The 25,619-nt window shown below is 37.0% G+C and overlaps 1 protein-coding gene across 3 annotated transcripts in view; it reads left to right on the top strand.

Moving 5' to 3' along the window:
- Positions 1 to 25,588, top strand: part of GFM2 (G elongation factor mitochondrial 2) — a 41,462-nt gene extending 15,874 nt beyond the window's left edge. Inside the window, exons 8-20 of one of the 3 annotated variants that reach the window (XM_027864172.1) lie at positions 1,326 to 1,414; positions 6,098 to 6,158; positions 6,291 to 6,476; positions 8,636 to 8,716; positions 10,975 to 11,123; positions 13,171 to 13,311; positions 13,394 to 13,493; positions 16,876 to 17,065; positions 18,586 to 18,662; positions 21,940 to 22,078; positions 22,554 to 22,739; positions 22,997 to 23,112; positions 25,199 to 25,588. In XM_027864172.1, coding sequence (XP_027719973.1) covers positions 1,326 to 1,414; positions 6,098 to 6,158; positions 6,291 to 6,476; positions 8,636 to 8,716; positions 10,975 to 11,123; positions 13,171 to 13,311; positions 13,394 to 13,493; positions 16,876 to 17,065; positions 18,586 to 18,662; positions 21,940 to 22,078; positions 22,554 to 22,739; positions 22,997 to 23,112; positions 25,199 to 25,315 — 1,632 coding nt within the window. In that variant the 3' untranslated portion in view covers positions 25,316 to 25,588. Of the gene's footprint in view, positions 1 to 1,325; positions 1,415 to 6,097; positions 6,159 to 6,290; positions 6,477 to 8,635; positions 8,717 to 10,974; positions 11,124 to 13,170; positions 13,312 to 13,393; positions 13,494 to 16,875; positions 17,066 to 18,585; positions 18,663 to 21,939; positions 22,079 to 22,553; positions 22,740 to 22,996; positions 23,113 to 25,094; positions 25,166 to 25,198 lie in introns of those variants that run through there. The other 2 variants (XM_027864171.1, XM_027864173.1) reach the window with 2 other exon arrangements.
- Positions 25,589 to 25,619: the final 31 nt, after the last annotated feature.

The following is a 25,619-nucleotide window of genomic DNA, read 5'->3' as shown; positions in this document are numbered from 1 at the left end:
AAATCCTACAAGATCTTGCTATCAGGAAGTATGAACATGCTTTTCCATCATATACCAAGCATGTGCTGGCCACAGAGCAAATGATTAAACCTAGAAGTATATAATGTATCTAACTAGATAGAATAGTTTAGTGTTCAATTAACAGTTCATTCTTAAATATGTAGAGTGAGCTTAATTATACCTATATATTAAGTTATCAGAAATTAGAACATAATTAGTCACCTTATTAAGGTAATGGATCTCTTGGAAAAACTTATGATTTTGCAAATATGGTGTTTCAATGCCACGAAAGAAAAATTCCTCCCCAAATGATATATTACTTCACACTGGTAGGACTAATATATTTTGTTAAACATTTGAAAATTAAGGTAAACTGAGAGACAGTGGTCCAAGCATAATCATGATAAATTTATTGGTGAGGTTAGCAGTAACCAATAAATTGGATCTATGGTCTCTTAATAACCAGAGACCTCGAGGTAGGGCTTACTACCCTTCATTATAGATTTGGTAAATACAGAGTTGGGAAGGTGGGGAAGACAATGCGATTGGTTACAGGGTCGATAACATCATGGAGATTGGGACAACATGATTGATTACATCAAGGGGCTAGCGCCCACGTGGGGCTGGTAACCACCCCTCTCCAACAATTAAGAATTATTTATTGTCTTAAGCAACCCATCCACATCTTGTAATCTTTGCTAGGGGATCAGAGCTGCCAGACTTGCTGTCTCCTTGGAAGAGATTAAAAACTCTTCTAGTTACACAAAGACAAGCAAGGACTGATGACATGTCTTTTGGGAATAGTAGCAAGTTAACTGGTTGGACTTAAACCTATTCAAGAAGTATCCCAGAGGGTAAGGGTATGAGAGATAACAATATTTCTTTTAAACTAACTTTAAGTTATTCAGAAGAAAAGCTAAATTCCTGAGCTCAACTCAAGGACATAAAAAGATAGCTTTAGGCAGCTGCAGACTCAATTATGAAATTAATACAGCATAAAATCAGTTACATTCTAGAACAATGCATTAGTAATCAATGCAGTAGAAACTTGAGTTAGCATTAATTTTGATCTTTTCTTTTTTTTTAAATGCTCAATAAATGTTTATTGAATTGAATAGTTATAATTAGCAAAATGATAGCATTTTACCCAGTGGGTGTGACAGTGTAGATGGCAAAATGTAGTGATTCCACTTTTGATCAGTGTTAGAAAAAAACCTAATTCTGTGTTAAAATTAATTTGTGATTATGACATAATTATTCCATGCCTGGTAATAAATGTTTATTGTTGGCAATTAAATTTATATTTTCCATTGTCTTTGTCTTAGGCACAGACTCTGACAGTATGGAGACAAGCTGATAAACACCACGTGCCTCGAATCTGTTTTTTAAATAAGATGGACAAAACTGGAGCAAGGTATTGAAAACATTTGTCTTTTGTTTGTTAAAATGAGAAAATTATTTGGGCCTTTGATGAAGTGGAGTTGAAATTTAAAAAAAAATTTTTTAATGACATCTTTGTTTCATTTTGTTAGTAATAAAGCTGTTTAAAAACAATTGAATTCATACAAGAACATCTGTTACTTTTGAAATGAACCCTTACGTGTATGTGTATCCTTATGTGTATGAATTATAATGAAAGGCAGAGAACTCATGAACAAATTTAGAATTAAAAGGAGGAAATCTGTCAATGTCATACTCCTCCCTTCTCTCCCAAATCCCCAAAACATCTCATCCAACTCCACCCATTTCCCAAACTCATGCAGTATTGCAGTCTTTTAATGTTGCCATAACTCTCTAAGCACATCCAGGCAGTCAATTAGTGCTGACATCTCTCAGTACCTTCATCTCTGAACATCTGTTCTAACTCTTATTACTGCTATCTCTCATCATTGCTCACCACTGGCACACCTCAGCAGACTTTCCCTTGCTGACAGAACCACAAACATTTCAAATTCTATAGAGTAAACTTCTATTCCTTTACGTTGTTTTGTTCCTCAACCTACTTGTGTGCCCTCCACTAAAGACCTCCCTTGATGCCTCATTATGGTAGGCTGATGACCCTAAGTTTTTGAAGGCTGTCCCAGTCAAGTAAAAGCTAGATTGGTCTTGCCCACTGGAAGACTTTGAACCTTAGACCTCACTAACATAGCATTTATATTATCATATATTATGTTTTTTCTTCTTCCTTCTTCTTCAAACAGTTTAAGTGACTTGCTCAGGATCACGTAGCTAGTAAGTATCTGAGGCTGGATTTGAACTCATATGATACATTTTAAGTGGAACATTTTTACAATTATTTACTCATTTTAAGCCTGGGGTAATATGGTGGCCCCTCAGGTCCACGTATTTCTCTCCTATGCTACTTTAGGGAATTTATATTAAAAGAAAAGGTAGGAACACTATCACAATGGCTCTGAGCCCTCAATTAAGAAATTTCTTAACATTTAGGCAGAGGTTTGGTCTCTTCCTTAATTTACATTTATATTTATCTTTTGGTAAACACTAACCTCTTTGTGATTAAGTAAAAATTCAGGTTACTGGATTTTGAGAAAAGAAACAGCAGTATGTTATAGTGTCTGAATAAGACAGGCACTGGGAGGCAAAGTTGGAGAAAGAGGAATCCTTGAGGAAGTGAGTTTCAACTGGTGATGCCAGTGAGTCTTCTGGTTGGAGATGCCTATTGGGCCAATGACACTCTTGGATCTCTCTCTTACCTGCCTTAGCTCAGTCCTACTTTCTCTTTCTCCTTTTTCTAATTCCTCTTGTACTGCTGATTTTCTTGCACAGCTCATGTTCTTTCCACTCCTTCCTGACAATGTATGCACAGCCCATATAGGCCCTTGATATCTCTAGAATTGAAATTTACAATCTAAACTTTGTAATAGTTCTGGGGAATCATCATCTATATATCTTCTGATAATTTATTTTATCTTGTTTTATAAGTAGCATTGCAAATAATCTAGGACAAATTACAATTTTTAGTAAGTAAGTAGCTCAGTAGACCTGCTGGTGGGAGTTCCTACTGGTAGTGAAGTGGGTCAGACAGATTCAGTTGTGGTTGAGGTGGACAGTTCTTACCACAGTAGATAGTAGACTTGTTGACTTTTTGTTTTTTATGTAAACATATGGTCTCTGCAGACTAGTTGAAGACACTTTGGCTATCTTTAGTTCTGGAGGCAGAGAGAGTGAAATATTCCCTTTTCTGCCACCATGATTACCTATCAGACAATCTACTTCTGTCATGTCTCCTGCTCCTGACTGGTTGATATATAAGTATACAGCAAATGAGAATGTTTTGTGTATGGATGTTAAGAAATGCACATAGAAAATCAATAGGACTCAGCAATAAACATAGAATGGTAATGAAAAAGAAGGTAGTTGCCATCTTGGGACAATCATAGATCTAGAGGGATGAGAGAGAGAATAAATCTGTGAAAACTTGGAGCTTTTAGGAACGTTGGATTCAGAAAAGGAGGATGATTTAGAATAAGAAGAAATGAAGGGTTTTGCAGGGCTGGGGAACCTTCAGCCTCGAGGCCACATGTGGCCTTCTGGGTCCTCGGGTGCGGCCTTTTGACTGAGTCCAAGTTTTATGGAACAAATCCTTTAACAAAGGGGATGTGTTCTTTGAAGTTTGGATTCAGTCAAAGGGCTGCCCTTGAGGACCTAGAGGGCCACCCATGGCTTTGAAGCCCCAGGTTGCCCACCCCTGGTTTAGAGGGTAAAGGCCAAAAATTGGAAAGCAGTAATAGCTTGGGATTTGGCCTAAAGGCTGTGGGTCAAAGAAAAAGGGAATATAGTTTAAGGAAATTATGTGAGCAGAATTAAGGGAACTCTCTGAATGGGAATCAAGGTAGGTGAGGAAAACTAATCCCACTGTGAATCAAGGAGAAAATCTGAGGCAGAAGGGACTTTATTCCCTTATTGGCCAAAAAGAGCCAAAATGAATACCAAACCGGGACCTCTCTGGATGTAGTTTGTACACCAAAGCATGGACACTAATACTTTATGCCCTCTGTGTAGAAGATGTAGTAGGGGATGAGGGAGGGCAAGGATTATAGGGGTACAGGTGGAAGAAGAGGAAGCCTCACCTCCCTACATAGTGGCATAACTTAAACAGCAGCAAAACTATCTGGCAAACCATCTTTTGCAGACAGACCTTAGGAAAATAGTGATTTGAGTAGTGGGAGGTGTGATAGTTGATTAGGAGTGATGTGTATAAAACATTGTGTTAAGGGTGCTTAAAGGTATTTACAACATAGAGGAAAACTTGCTAGGGGTCCTTGCACTACTATGAGTATAGTTGGAGAATATGTGATTGTTTATGTTACGGTCAAGCCAAAACTGGCTTGTGTTATATTGTATTATATGTGTTGTATTTCTACATGACCTCTCCTAGAGTGATACATTTTTAAATGATTTTTGTCTCTATTCATTAATCATATTAATAATAATATCTAAAAAGTTGTTATGCTAAATTATGACCTTTCTGGGATCCTGAGGTGTTGTTCACACTGAAACCTAACTCCCAGGAAGGGGAGACCAAATGTCTCCATCCAAGTAGGAGGTGGAGTAGGGGGTGGGAGGATGGTGGCAGATGGTCAGGCAATAAAAATGGATCTGAATGCCAACATGTCTGTATGCCATAGGTTGCCAGCCTCTTAACCATGTGAAAATTGTGTTTGGTCTAGCTTGATTTATAATAAAAAGCATGTGAAATTAAGAAACACAAAGATGATAGATACTATCTTTGTTCTTGAAACCTGAGACTACCCTCTCCTCTTTGACAGCATTTGTTGTGTCTCCTCTTTAAAAATCACTAGGCCATAAAAATAGAACAGAAAATTTATGAAAGAACAAACAGTTCTTTGTCAGGTATCTTTGCGATCATTGCAGACTAGAGGGCATCTGGACAGGTGTCATACAGGAGGTGGCCTTTGAGTTGATTCTTGAAGGACCTAGGATTTCAACAGGTGATCACAAGGAATAAGGATATTCGAGGCATTGAGAGTATCTTGAGCAAAAGTGTGAACATAGGAAAGTATATGCAGGCAACAAAAAAGTACTCATTTTGGTTATAGGGGGAACAGAGAAGTGTGGATAAGGCTGGAAGGTGAGCTGGAGTAGACTGGACAGGGTCTCGAATGCCAGGCTAAGGAGCTTTGACCTTATTCTTTATGCAGTCAGGAGCCATTGATGGGTTTTGAGTAGAGAAGTATCAGGATCAGTCTTCTGTGAATAAGATAGATTAATTTGTTAATGAAGTGAAATATGAATTGGAGGGGGGAAGACTGGTGAGGAGATTCTGTAAGAAAATCCTGAAGGTTCATCTTTAGGTGTCAGCATTATGTAGTGGAAATGATGGTTCTGGAGTTAAAAGATCTGGGTCTGACACTACTACTTTTTAAAATTTTACATTTTATCCTATTTTTATTCATATCTTATGTTTTTATATTCCATTCATTTCTGAAAATATCCTTCTTCCCTCATCTTTTGGGTGATGATTCACCTGGCTCTACAGTTTGTAGGACCTCAGGGAAGTAACTTAACCTTTATGAGCCTCACTTTCCTCATTGCAAAATGAGGACTTGAGCACATGACCTCATGGTTCTAAATCTAGGAAGTAGGGGTGTTTAGATGCATGAAGTTATTCAAAAGGATGTCCTTTAGGAAATTGATAAAAGGAAGTTAGGGCCAGGTGTATTGTTGTGGCACACACCTGTACCCTCTGCTACTGGGGATGCTGAGGCTGGTAGGCGGCTTGAGCTCTGGAGTTCAGAGTTGCAGTCAGGCTCTAGTTGATCTGGTGCCAGCACTGCATCTGGCACCAGTGTGGGGAGCCCCTGGGAGGAGCCCCCAGGCTGCGTGAAGAAGGACAGGCTCTGCCCCAGGGCGGAAACAAGGGGCTGCTGTGTTTCCAGTCTGAATGAGATGGGGAGAGCTAGTATGTTTCTTAAAGGAGTCTAGGGAACCTGGAAGGTGAGAGGAAAGTTATGGATTACTAAAATTGTGTGTGACCAAAATTTTTAAAAGTCATCTTGAGCTGACTTTGCAGATTGTATAACCTTTTTCTTTGTAACTGTTTTACTTCCCGCAGTTTTAACTATGCTATTGAAAGCATAAGAAAGAAGCTGAAGACAAAACCTTTGCTTTTACAGGTAAATTGGTTGACTTAATAACAGCAGATTATTAAAATAACATTGGGGGCACGTTTCTGTGGAGGGCCTGGACTGTGAATCCTACGATCCTAGTTGAATGCTGATCTAATAATGTTAATTTCTTACTTGCAGTTGCCAATTGGTGAAGCAAAAGCTTTCAAAGGATTAGTTGATGTTGTGACTATGGAAAAAGTTATTTGGACCCCTGTATCTAATTCTGATGACGGAAAACAGTTTGTGAGAGAGCCCCTTACAGAACTGAATGATCCTGAATTGCTGTTGGAGGCCAAGGAAGCAAGAAATGCCTTAATTGAACAAGTAAAGTAAATATACTTGGTGCTTAAATTATATGAAATATTTCAGGAGCTTTTTAAAACCTTTATTTCATAATTATGGGAGAGGAGAAATGCAGTCTGGATTATTCTTCCTTTGTAGAATTTTAATAAGCAGGATTGCTGATATTTATAGTGTCAGTCTGCAAAGAACAAAATATTGTACTACTCAAGTAAAGAAGTCTAATTACATATCTCATAAGATTATTTAAGAACTTGCAATTTTAACTTTCCAGCAGGGGAATTAGGTCTAAATCTATGCTGAGCACTTCCTTTTTCACTTTGTGAAACTTTACAGCTGTTGGTAAAATTTGTCATTTTCAAGGAAGTTAATAGTAATCAAGACTCATGCTTTAAGCATTTGAGGAGAAATTTAAAGTTTGTACTTGTTATCTAACAAATAATGTTTTTATTGCCATGTGCAGAGAGATGAAATAATATATACATACTTATTGTGTTTAATATATGACTCTGGTCTCCAAGAAGCTTATGGGGGAGGCATGGTGAAACATGAAATAATGATTGAGCAAAAGATAGGATAATATGCTTATTGTGTGCTGCAGAAAACAAATGTTTGAGAAGGAAAAGATTGAGTTAATATTGACTAAATGCCAAATTGACACTAGCAATAGTACAGAAATGCAGGTTAGTTTCTGTCATAGGTATCAGTGTTACAAAGACTTATGTTCCCTCCTCCCTTCAAGCTATTTGACTCAGAGTTTTTAAGTTCTCCCTTTGAACATCAGTTGTTTTATCAAATAGCTGAAGCATTTTCCTTATATTTCACAAAAGAAATTAACCATGATAAGATTATGAACTAGTTAATTTTCATATCTATTTAATATTTATCAGCCACTATTTGCTAAACATTCACATCTTTTAAAATATTTTCTTTTAATGCAGTCATGGTGAGACTAGGTGGTGATTTTTTTTTTTTGTTATTTTTTAATGCAGCGTAATGTGCTTATTTGATTACCTTGGGAATCTGGAAGACATATAAAAACTTACTACAATAGAAACAAAATCCACCGTTTTAGCTTTTCAGAAAAAATCCTTAAACAGTTCACTAGACTGTTAATCTTAAAGCTACCATTTGGAGGGGCAGCTAGGTGGCACAGAGGATAAAGCTCTGGCCTTGGAGTTAGGAGGACCTGAGTTCAAATGCAGCCTCAGACACTTGATACTTACTAGCTGTGTGACCCTGGGCAAGTCACTTAACCCCACCATTTGTAGTACCTTTTATTATTTTCTAGGATACTGTGAATAGACATTAGCTACTGGGATTTGACTAACCATGAGCTCAAGAAACCGATAATGTATCTCAATTTCAATTCTTGTAATTGTTTTCTAGTTTCTTATCCTTTCTCTTAACCATTTTTGATATGAAGATACACGTCCATCTGTGAATCATTTGCATTCACTAGTAAAGTGCTTAGTAAAGTTAAAATAAAAAACAGATGGGAACTATTGCAAAGAAAATATCAAGTACTAGAAGTGACTTTTTGTAATTATGGATGTGTAGCAAGAACTCTAAATTTGGAATCAGAAGAGTCTGAGTCATGGATGTATGGCCTTGAGTAACCAAGTAATTGAACCAATATTTCTCAGTTTACTCACATACAAAATGAAGATGTGAGACAAGTTGACTCCCATCGTCCCTTCTGTTATTATTGTTACTGTTCGCTTGTGTCCTACTCTTTGTGATCCCATTGTCTGTGGGGTTTTCTCAGCAAAGATCCTGCAGTGGCTTTGCCATTTCCTTCTCATTGTGTCCCCGTTTTACCGATGAGGAACTGAGGCAAATAGGAGTTAAATGACTTGCTCAGGGTCACACAGCTACTAATTGTCCGAGGCTGGATTTGAACTCATATCTTCCTGACTCCAGGCCTGGTGCTCTATCCACTGCACCACCTAGCTGCCCCTTCTTGCCCTGAGTTGATTCTATGACAAAGCTAATACGCTAAAAGTTTATAATCCTGTTAAATGTCCAACAGGTAGCTATTTACTATTTTACTTTTATTGCATTTGGAACCTCTATTTGTCTTGACAAAAGATTTTTTTTCTCTCAGTAATATTGCATTTTTATCATATTTAGGTGTAAGTAACTGTACTTGATGGAAATGTACTGATTCATTTCTGTTGCAGGTTGCAGATCTGGATGATGAGTTTGCTGACCTAGTTTTAGGAGAGTTTATTGAAAATTTTGATTTGTTACCAGCTGAAAAGGTAAAATAGATCATTTTACTACTGTGTTGATTAGACTTAGTTCAATTTATTTGTGTGCTAATTTCTTATACTTTGCATAACATCAACAAATATTTAAAAATCAAACAGATTCAAAATAAATCTACTGCTTATAAACTTAAAGGATGATGATTGATCATCTACTGTACTTTATGTGCTCAATCTTTGGATATTAGAAGTTGAGCTTTTGGGATCATGTGAGTTCTGAGGGAAGGGATAGTGTCTTACTCATCTTTGTCTGTTGTAAAATACCTGCACAGTGCATCGTAATAGTAAATGCTAAATAAATATTTGCATACCATAGTGAAAAAAAGTACTGGACCTGGAATCAAGATACCTGGGTTCTACTTCTAGCCTTAATTGGAAAGATCTGAGTAACCATGAGCCTCGTTTTCTTCATCTGTATAATAGGGAGAATGATACTACCTACTACCTACCTACCTACCCTATGGTGAGAAAAGCACTTTATAAATCTTGGAGGTCTGTATGAATGCAACTTGTGATAACATGAGTTTTATTCATTAAATACTTTATACAACTTTTGCAGCTTTTTTCTTTTCAAATCACTTAGTTTTAAAAGATTCTAGAAAGAAATCTCACAACTTAAATTTGTCTCAGCAAATTAATTACTGGATTTTCAGGCTAATGTTAAAATGATTTTTCATTTAATAGTTATTCTGAAGATTTTAAAATCTAGATTTGTTGTTGTTTTATGTATTTGTTTTATTTTTTTAATTAGCTGAACAAGAGGACAGGAAATCATGCTGCTGGTTTTAATCAGCCATAACATTAACAGATTTCATTAAGCTTCCTCTTGGCTCTGATTTGCCAGGTGCTTTCCATGTGAGCTTGGCAACCTTAGTGTTTCTTGTTCTTAGTTTCCTGAAACCAAAAGTGATCAAGTGCTGTTTTTGAAATAGTAATGTGTAAAGTGAGGAATCCAGACGAACCCATAATTGAATCACTGATTTAGAGCTATGAGGGACAGTTGTTGTGGGCTGCATGGACGTCGCCTAGTCCAGAGGTGTCAACCATGCAGCCCACAACACTTCCGAGCATGGCTGAACCAAATTAAAATATATTGGGGAAATGTTTAACAAGATAAGTAAATGTACAATAAAACTTAGAGAATGTTAATATGTGGTTTTCCAAGTCAATATGCAGCCCGTAGAGAGTCTTATGTGTGGTTTAACAGCCCTCATTTCTGTTTGATGCCACTGCCCTAATTCATTTGTAATTCAGAGATTGAATCTAGGTCTCCAGATTTGAAAGGATCTTTAATCCAGTTCTGATTACATGAAATTAGAGAATTGTAAAGGAAATTTTTTTTTCTTTTTCTTTTATTTTTTTCTAAATGTCACCTGTGGTGATTTATTTCCTGTAACTTTTTAATTCTTAAAGTTAGCGATATTTTTTCTTTTGATTTTAGATTATTGTTGCCCTTTTTTTTTTTTTAAAGAACATGGTATATTTGAAAAATATAAAAGAGGAGGGTAGTTACTTAGTTTAAGGGAAAGAGAGTCCTTGTTCTGTTCACTTATTCTGTACTTTATTTAGAGAGACAAATTTATTCCATTTCATTCTTTTAAGAAACACTTTTTTGGGGCGGGTAGGTGATGCAGTGGATAGAGCACCAGCCCTAAAGTCAGGAAGCCCTGAGTTCAAATCTGGCCTCAGACCAAACACTTGATGTGTGCTAGCTGTGTGACCTGGGACAAGTCACTTAACTCCGATTGCCTCACCAAAAAAAAAAAAACCCAACAAAAAAAACCCCCACTTTTTTCAATATGAAATAGAAAATCATGAACAAACACAACCATTTCCATGCCCAAAGGAGGCCAGAAAATGGGGATTGTTCATGAAACCATGAATCCTTTGCATGCATTGTGTTCCTTTTGATAATATACGTTAAATGTAACACATTGTACAGTATTTCCCTGTTTGTCTGTGTTCCCCTTTGAACACCGCTCTGGTTGCCTTTGGGCATTTTTAAATGTTTCATTGATGCTCTTTCCTTCTCTCTTGTGTTGTTTTCTATTACTCTCACTAATCTCCTGCTGTATCTCTATCCTCCAACTATGGCAAATGAAAACCCACCCTTATGACAAAGTCAAGCAAGACAAATTTGTATTTGTGTGCTCTCGTCTGGAAATGGTTCATTCTGGTAAGTGTGTGAATAAACCCAAGCGAAAGCTTTAATATTTTAAGTGTAAACTGCTTTTCTTGTGTATTCTTTGTAGTTACACCCTGCAATACGTAGAGTAACTATGGCTCAGAGAGCTGTCCCTGTGCTCTGTGGAAGTGCCCTGAAGAATAAAGGGGTCCAGCCTTTGTTAGACGCCATTACCATGTACCTGCCTTCTCCTGATGAGCGCAACAATGAATTTCTGTAAGTGAAAATGGAAGTATGTTTTTAATTGTTTAACTTGTAGGAAAGAAATGAAAAATGATAGTTTATTTTTTTAACTTTAGTTAATACTTTAGTTACTATTTTTAAACTAAGAAAGTCAGTATAGTCATAACGTTTTAGAACTAGAAGGAATTTTCTCATCCAGCCTTACATTTTTAAAGATGTCATGTCATTCTTACTTTTTCTTCTAATTTGGTACTAACTTTGACTTTTGCTCTAACCAATCAATATTTCCACACACACAGTTTACTATAAAATAACTTTCATGTCTGTAGATAATTTTCATTTTTTCTAACATTCAGTCTTTTAACATTTAGCAGCATTTTTTAAGTCCTTTCTTTTTTCCCCCATAATTAAAAAAACAGGTTAGAGTAATAAAAGTATGGCAATATTGAGGAGCAGAGCATTAAACATATTTATCATAGAGTAAATAATTGCCAGTTATCCCCCGCCTTCAATACTGCAGCATTGATGTTGAAATCCGTTTTTACTCTCTTCAGTCTCTCAACATGTAACAGGGAGAAATCAAGAAGTGTGTGTGTGTGTGTGTGTGTGTGTGTGTGTGTGAGTATGTGTGTGTTTCAGCTCTACAGTTGGACAGTGAATAAAGGCCAGTTGAATAATATGAGGATGAGAACAAGATAGAGTTAATTTGTGAATTTGTGTAGCACTTTCATTCATCCCAAGATACTCCCTGCTACAAAACCCATCTTTTCAACCCTACTATATAGTATATCCCTTGTGATACACTACGTGGTTACCAATCATGGAATGCCTCAGTGTCTGGAGAATCAAAATTGCAGGTGGCCTAAAGGAATTGGAAAAAAAACGTGCTGAACATGAGGGGCATTTCCTCACTTCCCACTAGCTGCACCCCTTGTGGACTTCTTTGTCTTTTCTACCAAGATCCAGACAACCTTGTTCCTCATACCTATCGGTACCCTCTGCCTCTCTGATTGAAGGGTGGTGCCATGGATGGGACCGGATAGGACATATCTCACTCCCCACCCAGCTTCACTAATTGTGTACTTCTTTGATTTCTCTGGCAGCACTCATTGTGGACTTGGTTTCACCATCTCCACCCTTATACTCTTGCCTCCCCTCCTCCCCTTTCAGCTTTTCTTTTTGTGTCACCTCTCATTAGACTGTAAGCTCTTGGAGGGCAGGGATTGTGTTTCTTTTCTATAATTATATCCCTAGCACTTAAGGCAGTACCTAGCACATAGTGGGCACTTAATCAACACTACTGAACTGAAGTAAGCTATATAATACATTATCAAAGATTGATTACTTACTTGATGTGGTATTTTAGATATTTTAGACCAGGGGTAGGAACTTGTGGCCTGGAGGCTGCATGTGGCCTTTTAGGTCCTCAGGTGTGGCGTTTTGACTGAGTCCAAGTTTTATTTATCCCCTTTTATTAAGGGGATTAGTTCTGTGAAGTTTGAATTCAGTCAAAGGGCCACACTTGAGGATCTAGAGAGCCTCGAGGCTGCAGATTCCCCACCCCTGTTCTAGACATTCTTTAGGATATGTATGATTTGATAAAGAGGTAAGCTGGTAATGGATGGGAGTAATGATTGTGGTGGTATCCGTGACATACCTAAATGCTTTCAGTGTGATTCAGTGGAAGGAGCACTGACTAGAGTCAAAAAGGTCTGGGTTCAAATTCTACTCCTTATGTTAACTTTGGCAAGTTGCTTCACCACCTTGGCCTCCCTTCATTTCCTCATCTGTAAAATAAGGGGGTTGAACTAGATGCCTGTGAGGTCTCATCCCACCCTTTGTAATCAATGGAGGAGCCTTGTATTTAGAAATAAGTGGCAAAGAATCTATGAGCATGTTAGGAAGGATAGCAATGAATAGTGCTCTTTGTTACATGAAACAGGAAGTCTTTGGTCACCATGATGAATAAAACAGAGGGGATAATGGTGCAAATTGGAGAATATTTGTAAAGTCTGACTGTAAGCAAGTTCCAAGTCATACGGTGGGGTTATGTGGTCCACTTATTGCTTTTATTTTATAGGCAGTGGTATAAAGATGACTTGTGTGCCTTGGCATTTAAAGTTCTCCATGACAAACAGCGTGGGCCTCTCGTTTTCATGCGCATTTATTCTGGTACAATGAAACCCCAGTCAGCCGTCCATAACATTAATGGAAATTGCACGTGAGTGAAATCTCTGATTGTTTTCTAAAACCATGTTAATTTCCTTAAGAGTACAATACTAACACAAATCATTTATTTGCAGAGAGAGAATAAGCCGGTTACTATTGCCTTTTGCTGACCAACATATCGAAATTCCTTCTTTGACAGCAGGCAATATTGCCCTAGCTGTAGGACTTAAACAGGCAAGTAAATGACTGATTTCTCTCAGAAAAAATTGACTTCCTACAGTGACAATGTAAATGTTTGATAAATTATCTTTAGCTTGAGTTTATATAAAATATTAAAAGGCCATATGGTGTTTTTCATTCTTAAAATTTAGTTTCTAAAATTAAAATATTGTTGAGCTGCTTTTTAAATAAAATTTTTGGGTAGGGTTGAAACTAAGGATCCAAAGGACAGATTCACACTTTTATCATTACTTCATCTTTATGCTAAGTTCTTTAAGATATTTCTAAGTAAAGTTAAATTGCACAGTTATCTTTTTAGCTTGATCAGTAAGACTATTGTAGCCAAAAAACTATTTTGATAACGGACTATAAATGTGTATAATGTATATAAATGACCAGTTTTCAAGTACTTCACTAAAATAGTACTTCTCTTCCCCCACCCCCTCTTAATGTTATTAATTGATTCCAGAAAAAATGTTCGTATTAGAAAGCACTTCCATAACAGCCTTAATTAGCGTCAAGTTCTGATGCTGTTGCAGAAAAGCATCTGTACTGGTAACCTTTTATGGCACTAACAGTGCATGGTACTTAGTCTTGGATAGCGTATGAAGTCCTCTGGAAGGACTGTATAAATAAATACAAATGACAGCCTCAGCTTTGAAATATAAAATTGGGGAAAAGCTACTCCATGTACAACATTAGCAATTCCTGTAGATTCTGGAGGCTGAAAGAAATAAATTCTCTGTGTATTGAAAACAGGCAAATATTACTATAATTTTTGTTCAACAAAGTGCTAAGCATGAATTCTGACTCCATTCTATTCCATTCCCTATTGTCTCTGTGTCTGTTAATGGTACCACTATTCTTCAGTCACCTTTGCTGGTAGTTGTGGAGCCTTTCTGCCATATAGCCAAGCAGTTCTATCTCCCTGTCTATCATCTTTCTTATCCATTTCCTGTTACCCATTTTTTGTCCATCCTCCTTTCCATTCTTAGCCTCCCTCTCACTGCCATCACTCTAGTTTGTGTCCTTACTACCTTTGTTCTAAATTTTTACAGTTTTTCATCCTTTTAACTTGACTTCCTACATCCACCCCTCTCAACCACCTTTCTTTTATCCATCCTACATACAAGGGTCAGATTAATCTTTCTAGTGGAACGATCTCTTCATTTTGCCCAGAATCCTTGTCCCTAAAGCATGTCTTGCACATTCCCTATTCTTATAACTCTAACTAGATTACAGACTCTTGGAGTGCATGGACCAGGTGCTAATAAATATTTGTTGAATGGTTAGATATTAAACTGTGGAATTCTAGTCAAAAAACATTTATTAAGTGCTGAAATATAATGTGCTCCTGCTAGGATTGGCACAAAAGTAAGATGCTGTCACTTAAAATGTTCTCCCAAGGACTTAGTCATTTGTTTTTGTTTTTGTTTTTTGTTTCAAGGAAATGGGAGGAATTGACTTGCCCAAGGTCACACAGGTAGTAAGTGTCGAGTGTCTGAAGCCAAATTTGAACTCAGGTCTTCCTGAATCCAGGGCCGGTGCTCTATCCACTGCATCATCTAGCTGCCCCAACTTAATAGTTTTAATAGAAAAGAACCCCTAATAATTCTCCAGAAGAAGGGAGTTTGTAGAATAACAATCTTATATTGGGAAACTCAGACCAACTTTGAAAAGAAAATATCCCTATTTCAAAGATCATAAGGGTATCACCACCAGAGGCTATTTCTTTTCTACTGTAGTATTAACTTTTTGCAAATATAAACAAATAAAATATTTAAATGACATATCTACAAGTAGATTTTTCAAATATATACAAATAATTTTTATAAATATAGACGGGTGAACATAAGTTAAAAGAGTACAGCAGCTTAGAATTCTGGGTAGCACAACTTTTTGTACTGACTTTAGTAGTCACAGAGTAGCTTACTTATCTAGGAAACATGTTTCTTAATCATGGCCTAGCTGATTACCTTCTACATAGTAGCTACCCAAGATATGTTTATTGAATTTAATTGAAGAATTAAGGACTTAAGTTTCCTTTATTTTATTATGAAAATTTTCCTGAATCTGATGTTTTATTTAGTTGTTCTTTAACTTTCATAATTGTAAGGGAGATGGTTGACCATAGTCTTGCAGATGTGTACTCTTAGACAAATGTCATTAAACGTCATTGAGCTATTTCATTCAACAGAATAGACATGTTAGGGTTATCTAAATTTTGATATTCCATTCTCATGATTTAAAAAAAAAATCCTAAAGAGTGAAAATATATCCTGGGAGAAAAAAATATATTACTTAGAAGAGACAGTATGGTAATAGAATGGAAAGAGACTGGACTGTGAGGCTCAATTCTTGTCTCGGATCTGCCATTAACTTGCTTTGTGATTTTAAATAAATTACTTAATCTATTTGGGCCTCAGTTTCCTAATCCATGAAATGAAGAGATTGAACCTGATGATCCCCAAGGCCTTTCCAGCCACAATACACTATTATGTTTGATTTGTCTGGACAGAAAAGGGTATACCTTAACAAGTTTGATTTGTAGGTAATTTTTGTGTGTATATTTCTTGTGGTATATGTCTTTAAATATTCATTTAATTAGATCCCAACAAAAACATTTTGGGTAAAATCTCATTCCTTAACCATAACCCTTTTGATATTTACTTTGTGTACATGTTATTTCTTCCTGATAGAGTATAAGTTCTTCAAGGACAGGGACTTTGTTATTTTTTGTCTTCCTGTCTCCAGTACCTGACACAGGAGTTTAATAAACACTTTTTGAATAGAATCAGACCAGCTTTGCTACACAGAAAGATATATTAAAAACTTATAGATCTTTTGTTTCTGATATTGCAGCATGTGCCAGGGCATTTACTCATATTTCATGTTTCTTTTTCATGTAAGCCAAGTCTTTGCTGGCCTTACTAGTCAGGAAAAGATTTCAAGCAAGAGAGACAAAGTTTTACCCTTAGTTGATACAACTTTGGGCTTTGCTGATGATATACAAGAAAACATATGCCTTCCACTTTGTTATCACCCATTGGTAACTGTTCCCTCGGAGTTAGATCTGTCTACAGATTGCCTGACCACAAGATAGCCCACAAATATTAGGGGTTGTACAGTTTTATATTGAATTAGACTAAAAAAGCTGGAGCCCTTTGCAAATGTGCCAGCTAAGACTTTGAACAATTTTGACTAGGTCAGATAAAGCTAAACACAACGGTTAGTAGAATTCTTTTGAAATCAGATTCTACTCATTGATGAATGTTCATTAATCATTCTGTCGGTATGTTGCCTGCATGTTGTTATTCCCCGTCCTCTGGGTGAAGGGGCCTAATCTAATAGCCTCCATCACTAAGTCATGACTCATGATATTTTGGTTATTTTACAGACTTCCACTGGGGATACCATTGTTTCGTCCAAGGCCTCAGCATTGGCTGCAGCCCGTCGAGCTGGAAGGAATGAAGGAAAGATACACAGAAAAAACATGGAAACAGGGAGCCTTTTATTAGCAGGGGTAGAGATTCCAGAACCTGTCTTCTTTTGTACCATAGAGCCCCCTTCAGTAGCCAAACAGCCAGGTATAGATGCAATTGTTGCTATAATTGGCTCTGATGATTAATATGGAACACTAGGTATTTCATATATAGGTTTAGATATGGTATAGCTATAAATGTTTTCATGTATAAAACAAATTTGATTCCGAAATTTCCTGGGATTGGTCATTTTTATTTAAACTTGGCCAACTATTTTACTCATTTGATTATTTTGCATTGTGTTTAGAATCATTTCTTCCATTATTGTAGATTTCTTTATTTTTGCTTTAGTGTGGCATTTTCTATAGGGTGTTGGACAGATGGGCAAAGATTTTTTTCTAAAGATAATGATCTGGCCTTTCTTACAGCCCAGTTCATTTCTCTGGCCATTTAATAGTTTACAAAGATTCTACAAAGATCCTAGTTTACAAGGAGCGTTACATATATTATCTTATTTGAACTTCTTTACAACCTTATTAGTTAGATACCATAAGAAACTTTAATTTGTTAATTTTACTACCTTTAATAATACTATTTAGCAGCATTTACTTGATTCCAAATGCTATTTTACAGGCTGGATACATCTCCCCATTATGCAACACATCTTTATAGATGTTCATGTTTTTGTATAATCCTATTAGAGTAGAAGTTCTCTGAGGGTAAGGGCTGTGTTTATTCAACTTTATACCATCTGTAGCAGCTGGGACAGATCATAGATCATTAGAACTAGAAAAAGTCTTAGAGATCAGCTTGTCCAGTCTCTTTTTAATAGATGAGAAAACTGAGGCCCAGAAATATCAGTAATAATAAAAGTATCTGTGTGTGTGTTGTCTTTCAGAATAATCACACTGAGTGACTGTACATTTACTCTGATTCTACTACTTTCAAAATATTTTAGAAACTTTTTTAGTAGATTACTATGAATCAGTCTTAGTAATTTAAATAATCTCACCTTGTTTTATTTTGTTTCCCTATATCAAATCTAGGACCAGATGCTAAGTTACGCAGTATCTTGCAGATAAATAGGCACTTAAATTTTTTATAATACTTGACTGAATGCCAAAAGTATTCTTATTTGACATTAGGTACTCAAAACATAATGTATAATTCAGGTCAGTAACCATTAATGAAGTTCCTATTAAATGCAGGGCACTGGGCTGGTTTTTAAGGAAGATACACAGAAGCCTTTAATTTTTGTATCATTGAGGAACCACTTGAAAGAGTAACTGGTGAGGTTACATTAGCTCACTGTTAGTTATACAACATTGTACTTGAACCACGTTGTATGATGAAGGACACAGTCGTTTTCTTTTTAAATTGGAGGGCATTTCTTTTTGATTCTTTTGAAATATAGTATCACTTCTTTGTCGTAGAGATATTTGGGACAAATGATTTGTATCACACAGCTACCATCTCTTTCTGTTTTAGCTTTTTTCACTTTTACTTTCTTTGATTGAACTTTTATTTGATTCATCTTTTACATTTTTTTGCATGTCTGTCTGTCTTGAGTTGGTTACTTTTGTAAGTATTTCACGAAATGTTAACATTTATCTATCTGTACATAGAACTGGATCGAGCATTGAACTGCCTTCAGCGTGAAGATCCCAGTTTAAAAGTGCGGTTAGATCCTGACTCTGGACAAGTGAGCATGTTTCTACTTTTTAAAATCTCATATAAATGATAATTTACAGTGATGTTTGTTATGGAAAAAAAGGTATGTGAAACATATGTATAGCTCTGCCACATTGAAAGGTAAAAGGAATTTTATTCCCTTGCTTTTTATGTTGTAATTTTCTGCTCAATGAGTTTCTTGGTTAGGTATTGGAGGGTAAATATCCAGCAGCCTTTGCCCCTTAGAATACAGTATTATACCCAGAAGTAGTTTTTTTTTTTTAAATAAACTTATCTAGGGGTAGCTTACATAGTACAGCCCTACTTTTGTGGGACAATTCAGAGGTGTGTGTGTGCTATTCTTTTGTCCTAACAAATGCTGGTGCAGCATCTTTCTGTACAAAAGACCATATCTAGAACAGTTAGACCAATTCACAACTCCACCAACAATGCATTAGTGTCCCAATTCTTCCACAATCCTCTGCAACATTTATCATTTCCATTTCTGTCATTGTTAGCCAACTGGAAATAGTTTTTAAAAAGACCTCTCAGTTATCTGTTCTCAGATCACAATGCTCTCAAGCTTCATTCTCTGGTTTATGTGTTCCCAAGATTAGAACCAGAAAACTAGAAATAAGACACAAATCTGTTAGAGGTAAACACATTTATATCAGTGAGAAGTGTTCACCAGTCTGACAATGAGAGAAGTGGCCAGTGAAACTCAGAAGCCGAGTCAGAACCCTGATAGAAGTTTACAAACTGTGGTATGCGTGGATGTTCATGATGACCTGATTCAACAAGCATTTTCATCCAGAAAAGGTTAAGTTATATCTGGTGTCTTCTCTTTTGAGAAAGCAATGACATATGTAATATATTTTAGGAAGAGTTTCTTCAAGAATAGTTAATATGTTGGCATTTGAAAGGAGTGAACTTCAGTTAAGTATTCTGGTCAGAACACCCCCAAATGGACCTGTGTGTGTGTGTATGTATGTGTGTTGTGTGTGTGTGTGTGTGTGTGTGTGTGTGTGTGAGGAAAATTGTTTCTAATGAATTCTGAAAGCAGTAGATTGTCCACAGTGATACAGCCAGGGTGGTGAAGACCTTTCATTTCATGCCATATGTAACTTATTTGAATAAGAGAATCCCCAGTTTGAATGAAGTAGAGATGTTTGACCTGGAGGTGGAATTCATAATTTCTTCAAGAATTTGAAGAGCTGTCTGGCCAGATGTTGCAGAGGGGGAGTTTGCAGCTCAATATTAATAAGAGCTAAAAGCTACCCAGACTTGGCTGGGAAGGCAGTGGGTTCCCCTTCCCTGTCAGGTCTTAGAGCAAAGATTGTATGTACACTAGTCACGTGTTATAGAGAAGATTCTTAATCAGGTATAGGTTGGACTGATGGCCTCTGAGGTTCCTTTCTAATCTTCAGTTCTATGATTTTGAGTGTGTCACATATTTAATATTTGTTAATATTAGGCATAGGTGTGTGTGTGTGTATATGTGGTATATATGTGACACAGATGCATGACTATAAATAAATGATTTTTTTTTTTTGCTTTATGGTGAGGCGATCGGGGTTAAGTGACTTGGCCAGGGTCACACAGCTAGTAAGTGTTAAGTGTCTGAGGCTGGATTTGAACCCAGGTCCTCCTGACTCCAAGGCCAGAGCTCTATTCACTGTGCCACCTAGATGCCCCCAATAAATGATTTTTTCAAAGCACATCATAACTTATGCTCTGTACCTCCGTGTTGATGTGAATAAAGGGTTTTGTACATCTTAAAGTGCTAAAGAAGTCTCAGCCATATAAGTCATAATAATAATAATAGTATTTCTCTAATTGTTGACTTTTTATATTGTGAGGTTACACACTTATTTCAATGATGCTGCCATTGCTTAAAACATTTTAGAAACTCCTTTTATGGAATTGTCTTTAGAATCTGTTTATAAGCTAGGTGAATCAGTCTTTCTAATTTATAATCACAGGTTGTTTTTGTTCTTGTTTTCTAAACAAAAAATGGTATGGCTCAGCTTGATCACCCACCTCATTCAGCACATATGTCTCTAAATGACTTTTGGCTGTTGTTGACAAAAATCAGTCACCCTCCACAGTTGAAGAGTCACCATTATTTTGAATAGGATATTCAAAAGAATATGTTGCAAACTCTGAAGGTAATTCCAAAGTGAGTTCCAAAAATGTTTTGATCAATGGCAGTACATTGGAATAACATCCAAAGGTTGCTCATTTGAAAGGAATAATACTTTCTTAGATATATCAGTTCTGTTGTGGGGTATTTTTTTGTTGTTTATTTTTAAAAGAATAATCATACTTCATATTATAAACATTTTCTTAATTATTTTCATTACCTTTTGGTATATATCTTCCTTTCCTTTTGATTTCATAATTTTCTTGAGTTTCATAATTGGGAGGCATTGTATTGTACTGAAAAGCACACTGGTCTTTGAAATTATATGGTATGTTTGTGACTTTGAGCTGATTGTGTAATTTCTCTGAGCCTCAGTTTCCTTATATGTAAAATGAGGGGGAAAAAAAAATAATACTCTTGGCAAAAATACTGGAGTAGTTTGCCATTTCCTTCTCCAGCTCACTTTACAGATAAGGAAGCGGAAGCAGACAGAGTTAAGTGACTTGCCCAGGCTCACACAGCTAGTAAGTGTTTGAAGCTAGATTTGAACTCAGGAAGATGAGTCTTCCTGACTTCAGGCCTGTCACCATATCCTCTGAGTCACCTTGCTGCTCTACATCCAGAGTTGTAAGGAAAGCATTCTGTAAACTATAAAGCTCCATGTTTGTGAGTAAGGGAAGAAGCTGTGATATGTCAGCTTATGGGAACTCGCCACTCCACCAACATAGATCTCACTTGAGTAAATAAGTCCTAGGGAGTCATCTGTGGCACACACAGCTTGAGTGGCTTGCCCAATATCACATGGCTAATAGGTGTTTGTTGAATAAGAAAGTTTAAACTAAGCTAATGTTCCTGTTAAAGGCCTTTTCAACTTTAATTGGAAAAAAAATATATGCTCTGCTTTCATTGTCATTTTCCAACTTCTTGAAATTTGAATTCTATTTTATTTTCAAAAATCTTTGCTGCCATATTTGGCAAAAGGGAATGCAGCTAATGAACAGTGTTGTAAATAACCCAGCCCTTGGTGTGCCTTTTCCAAACATTTCCCTCCATTGGACAGTGGGATGAAAGAAGCTTAATCATTACATAAATAACGTAGCATGTGTTCTCTGAAGTCATTATCCTGTTTTTTGATTTGGAGTTTTTTTCTTCCTCTTTTCACCAGACTGTTCTCTGTGGTATGGGGGAGCTGCACATTGAGATCATTAATGACCGCATCAAAAGGGAATATGGAGTTGAGACCTTTCTTGGTCCTCTACAAATAGCATATAGAGAAACCATCCTAAACTCAGGCCATGCCACAGGTACCCAAAAAAAAAAATTCATGACACATTGGTTCTTATGTTTCTAGGAATGAAGTCCAGATCATTTAGCTCAGTTTTATCAAGTAGGGATCAAGACCGTATATTTCAACCTTATGTTAGCAGTCATGGAGGCAAAAAAGAACAAAACAAAAAACAAAAACCCAACCCTGTTTCCCTGCTACAGACTACACCTAACCCAGCCAGCCAGTAGAAGCTTGTAGGTGATCAAGTTACAGAAAGCAGGCAACAGCTTTTTTGGGGTGGCTTACCTAGTGCAGCTCTCCACTTGTGGACGATTGAGAAGGGTGTGTGCTATTCTTTTGTCCTAACAAATACTGGTGCAGCATCTTTTTGTACAAAAGACAATATCCAGTTCAGTTCAAGGAACAATAAATGGCAGCTTTTGTAAAATGATACCTTCCCTTAGGATACATATCTTCACTGTTTCATAAATATTTGCTCTGTTTGGTTTTAGATACGTTGGATAGAACTTTAGGAGAGAAAAGACATTTAGTGACTGTGGAACTGGAAGTGAGACCATGTGCAAGAGAAAAATCTGAAGTAGTTCCTGTTATTGAGTATGCTGAAAATATCAGGGAGGAGCTTCTGCAAGAGTTTCAAGAGGCCATTGAAAATGGAATTCGTAGTGCATACCTGCAAGGTAGAGTGTGTAAATTAGAGTAGATATTAGCATCCCTTTTATTATTCTGATATATCTCCTCTCTTTCTCTCTCTCTCTCTCTCTCTCTCTCTCTCTCTCTCTCCCCCCCCCCCCCCCCCCCCCCCCCCCCCATTGGAAATAATTTCCACTGTAGTATTCGTCTCAACCTTTTGCTGTTTTGAATTGGTTATTTCTCACTTCCCAGTGGTGTAAAATAGCATATTTAAAAGGCTAAAGTCTTTTTTTTCCCTGTCCAGGACCATTGCTTGGATTCCCAATTCAGGATGTTGCAGTTACTCTGTGTTCATTGACACTTCACCCTGGCACCTCTACAACAATGGTTTCGGCCTGTGTCTCCCGTTGTGTGCAAAAGGTATAAAAATATTGTCCTTGGTGCTTGAAGGTGACCTTGCTCGGTGTTATTATTCGGGCATTACCAGGCCTCTTTGGCCCAACCTTCTTCAAAGTTAATAAGATTTTCTTTTCACATGAAGCACCTCAGACTTTTAACATCATTGATGCTGCCCTGGGACTTCATTGAACTTTTTTTTCTTTTTCATTTCATTTTTATTTGCTTGACAGTGTTACATTTACTCCTGGGCCATAAGCTTTTGTTTCTTCAGTTTCTTTTGGGGTTTCTTTTTCTTTTGACCAACGTCCTCTTCTGGTTTAGGAACAATTTATTCCTTTTCAGTAAGTACCGTCTCAGTACTGCAAGGGGAACTCATGTATGGCTTGTTTTGATCATGAGCCATGTGAGTACACCGTCACATTTTGGGAGCTTTGTTTACCTGGATATGCTCAATGACAAGAGAATGCACATCCAAACCCTGCAGTTCTTTGTTACTGTCTACATTTTTAAGCATATGCAGCAAGAACTCGGCATTCTTTTTGGGCCAATGACCCCGTGTCCAATCACCTTGCTTTGCCTAGGCACACCTGCCAACTCCACCATGTATCAACAGAAGGGAATACGTTTCTTCAGTGTGACATCTTTCACATACTTGGTAGCTTTTCAAATATGCTTGCCCCTTATAGGGCTCTTTCATGGATGTTCTTGAAGTGGACCTATAGTTTTGAACCCTTTGACTTGCATGATTTTGTGGAGTTCTCTAGATCAAGAGAGTACTTCATCATTTTAAATGATTCCCTGGGACAACTCAGGGGAAGAGGAAGAGCTAAAAGTATAGAATCTTGATGGATGCAATGAAACAGATATAATATGATATTTTCTCTAAGTATAACCAAGTAGCCAGGTTTCAACATGGTAAACACAGGTACTAGGCATTCTCCCAGAGATTTAGGACAGACTGATATGATTGAAAAGACTCTGATCAGGGTTCATCATTTCCTAAGACAATCCCTAATTTGAAAGATCTTAGAGAGATCAGATTGGTGCCAGGACATTTCCGGATGTTCTTCATCTTGTCCTTGAGTCCCACTCTTGAGGTAGATTTGCCCTTTCAGGATTTCCTTCCTTTAAAGGAGGTAGATCTTCCTTTAAAAGTTGGATGATTTGTTTTAATAACTGCATGAATTGGAGGGCCACTTAGAAGGTCGCATGTACAATGAGAACTTTTTTACTTATATCTTCAATTTCTGTTCTTTAAAAATTTTTTATTTAAGAAAATAACTTACATTATTCTAGCTTTCTAGTCAGAGGATTATGTTCTTTAATTGAACAGTGCTTTTGATTCTTGAGTAAGTGAATGTCTACTTATAGCCAGCAAAATGTTTAAGAAAAAATTACCTTCAGAGGCATAGAAACATAGAATTTCAAAGCTGAAAATATCCTTAGAGAGACCATCTAGTCTAATACCTTCATTTTACAGAAGGGAAATTTGAGGTCTTCAAAGGGAAATAACTTGTCTAAGCTTTCACAGAGAATTGTACAGCCAGATCTATAACCCGGGTATCACAGACCAGGGGGTGGTGCTGATGGTTGTTTTAAACTATATCATGGCTACCTCTGGTGGCCTAACCTAGTAGAATCATTATAGAATGTTTCCTTGCTACCACATTAGGTGAATGGTAATTACTACTGCTACCTAATTCCTTGTGTACAAGCTAGAGTAAGTTAAAATCCACATGATGGTTTTAGTTTTAATTATATTGCACTCAATACTTAGCACAGTTGGGTGGTTGGGTGTAATCAGAAGAGGTGTCATCAGCTAATTCCCCATGTAAGATCACCTACCAGAAATTTTTACCTCCCTCTGTTTACTTTCCCCTCTTACCCTAGATTCCTTCTGTTATAAATAAACACTGCCTTAGAATATCAAGAGGAAGTATTTGTTCTTCTTGTTGTGTTGTATTGTTTTGTTTTTGAGACTGGGTTTTCCCTATCTCACTCAGACTGGAAGTGCATCAGCCACTCACTGGCCCAATGCTGATTAGCATAGAGACTTCACCCTGCTCTGTTTTTCTCACCTGAGATGGCTCACCTCTCTGCTCCTCAGGGCCACCATATTGGTGTCATAACTGTGGATACCATAGGCTTTCATCCTTCAGCATCTCAGATCTTCCAAAGTCATGGGCTCCACCAGCCTCAGGCTCCTCATCAGCAGGGACTGTAAGTGTGCACCACCAAGCCCAGTGGACTTTTGTTTTATTTTCTTTAGCTTTTGGCCCCCTTTTGCTTATCAGAGAAAGACTTAGATGACTTGGTATTGATAAGGAACCTGTAGGGAGGCTGTATTTAAGACCATTTCTGTTTGCAAACCAAACCTGTGCTGAAGCCTGGATCTGTTAGCTTTGACTGTAAATCTCTGGATAAAGTTGTGTTCTTTGTTCTGCCAGTAGCTTCCCTCTGCAATTAGCTTGTCAGCTCATTTCATTTGAAGATAAAATGTTACCTTCAATGTTTGTTTGGGACCCAAA

The sequence above is a fragment of the Vombatus ursinus genome, unplaced genomic scaffold, assembly GCF_900497805.2.
Source record: "Vombatus ursinus unplaced genomic scaffold, bare-nosed wombat genome assembly UNPS02014774.1, whole genome shotgun sequence".
NCBI classification, from domain to species: domain Eukaryota; kingdom Metazoa; phylum Chordata; class Mammalia; order Diprotodontia; family Vombatidae; genus Vombatus; species Vombatus ursinus.
Note: the sequence above shows the minus strand (reverse complement) of the source record. Positions and strands in the feature narration are given on the sequence as shown.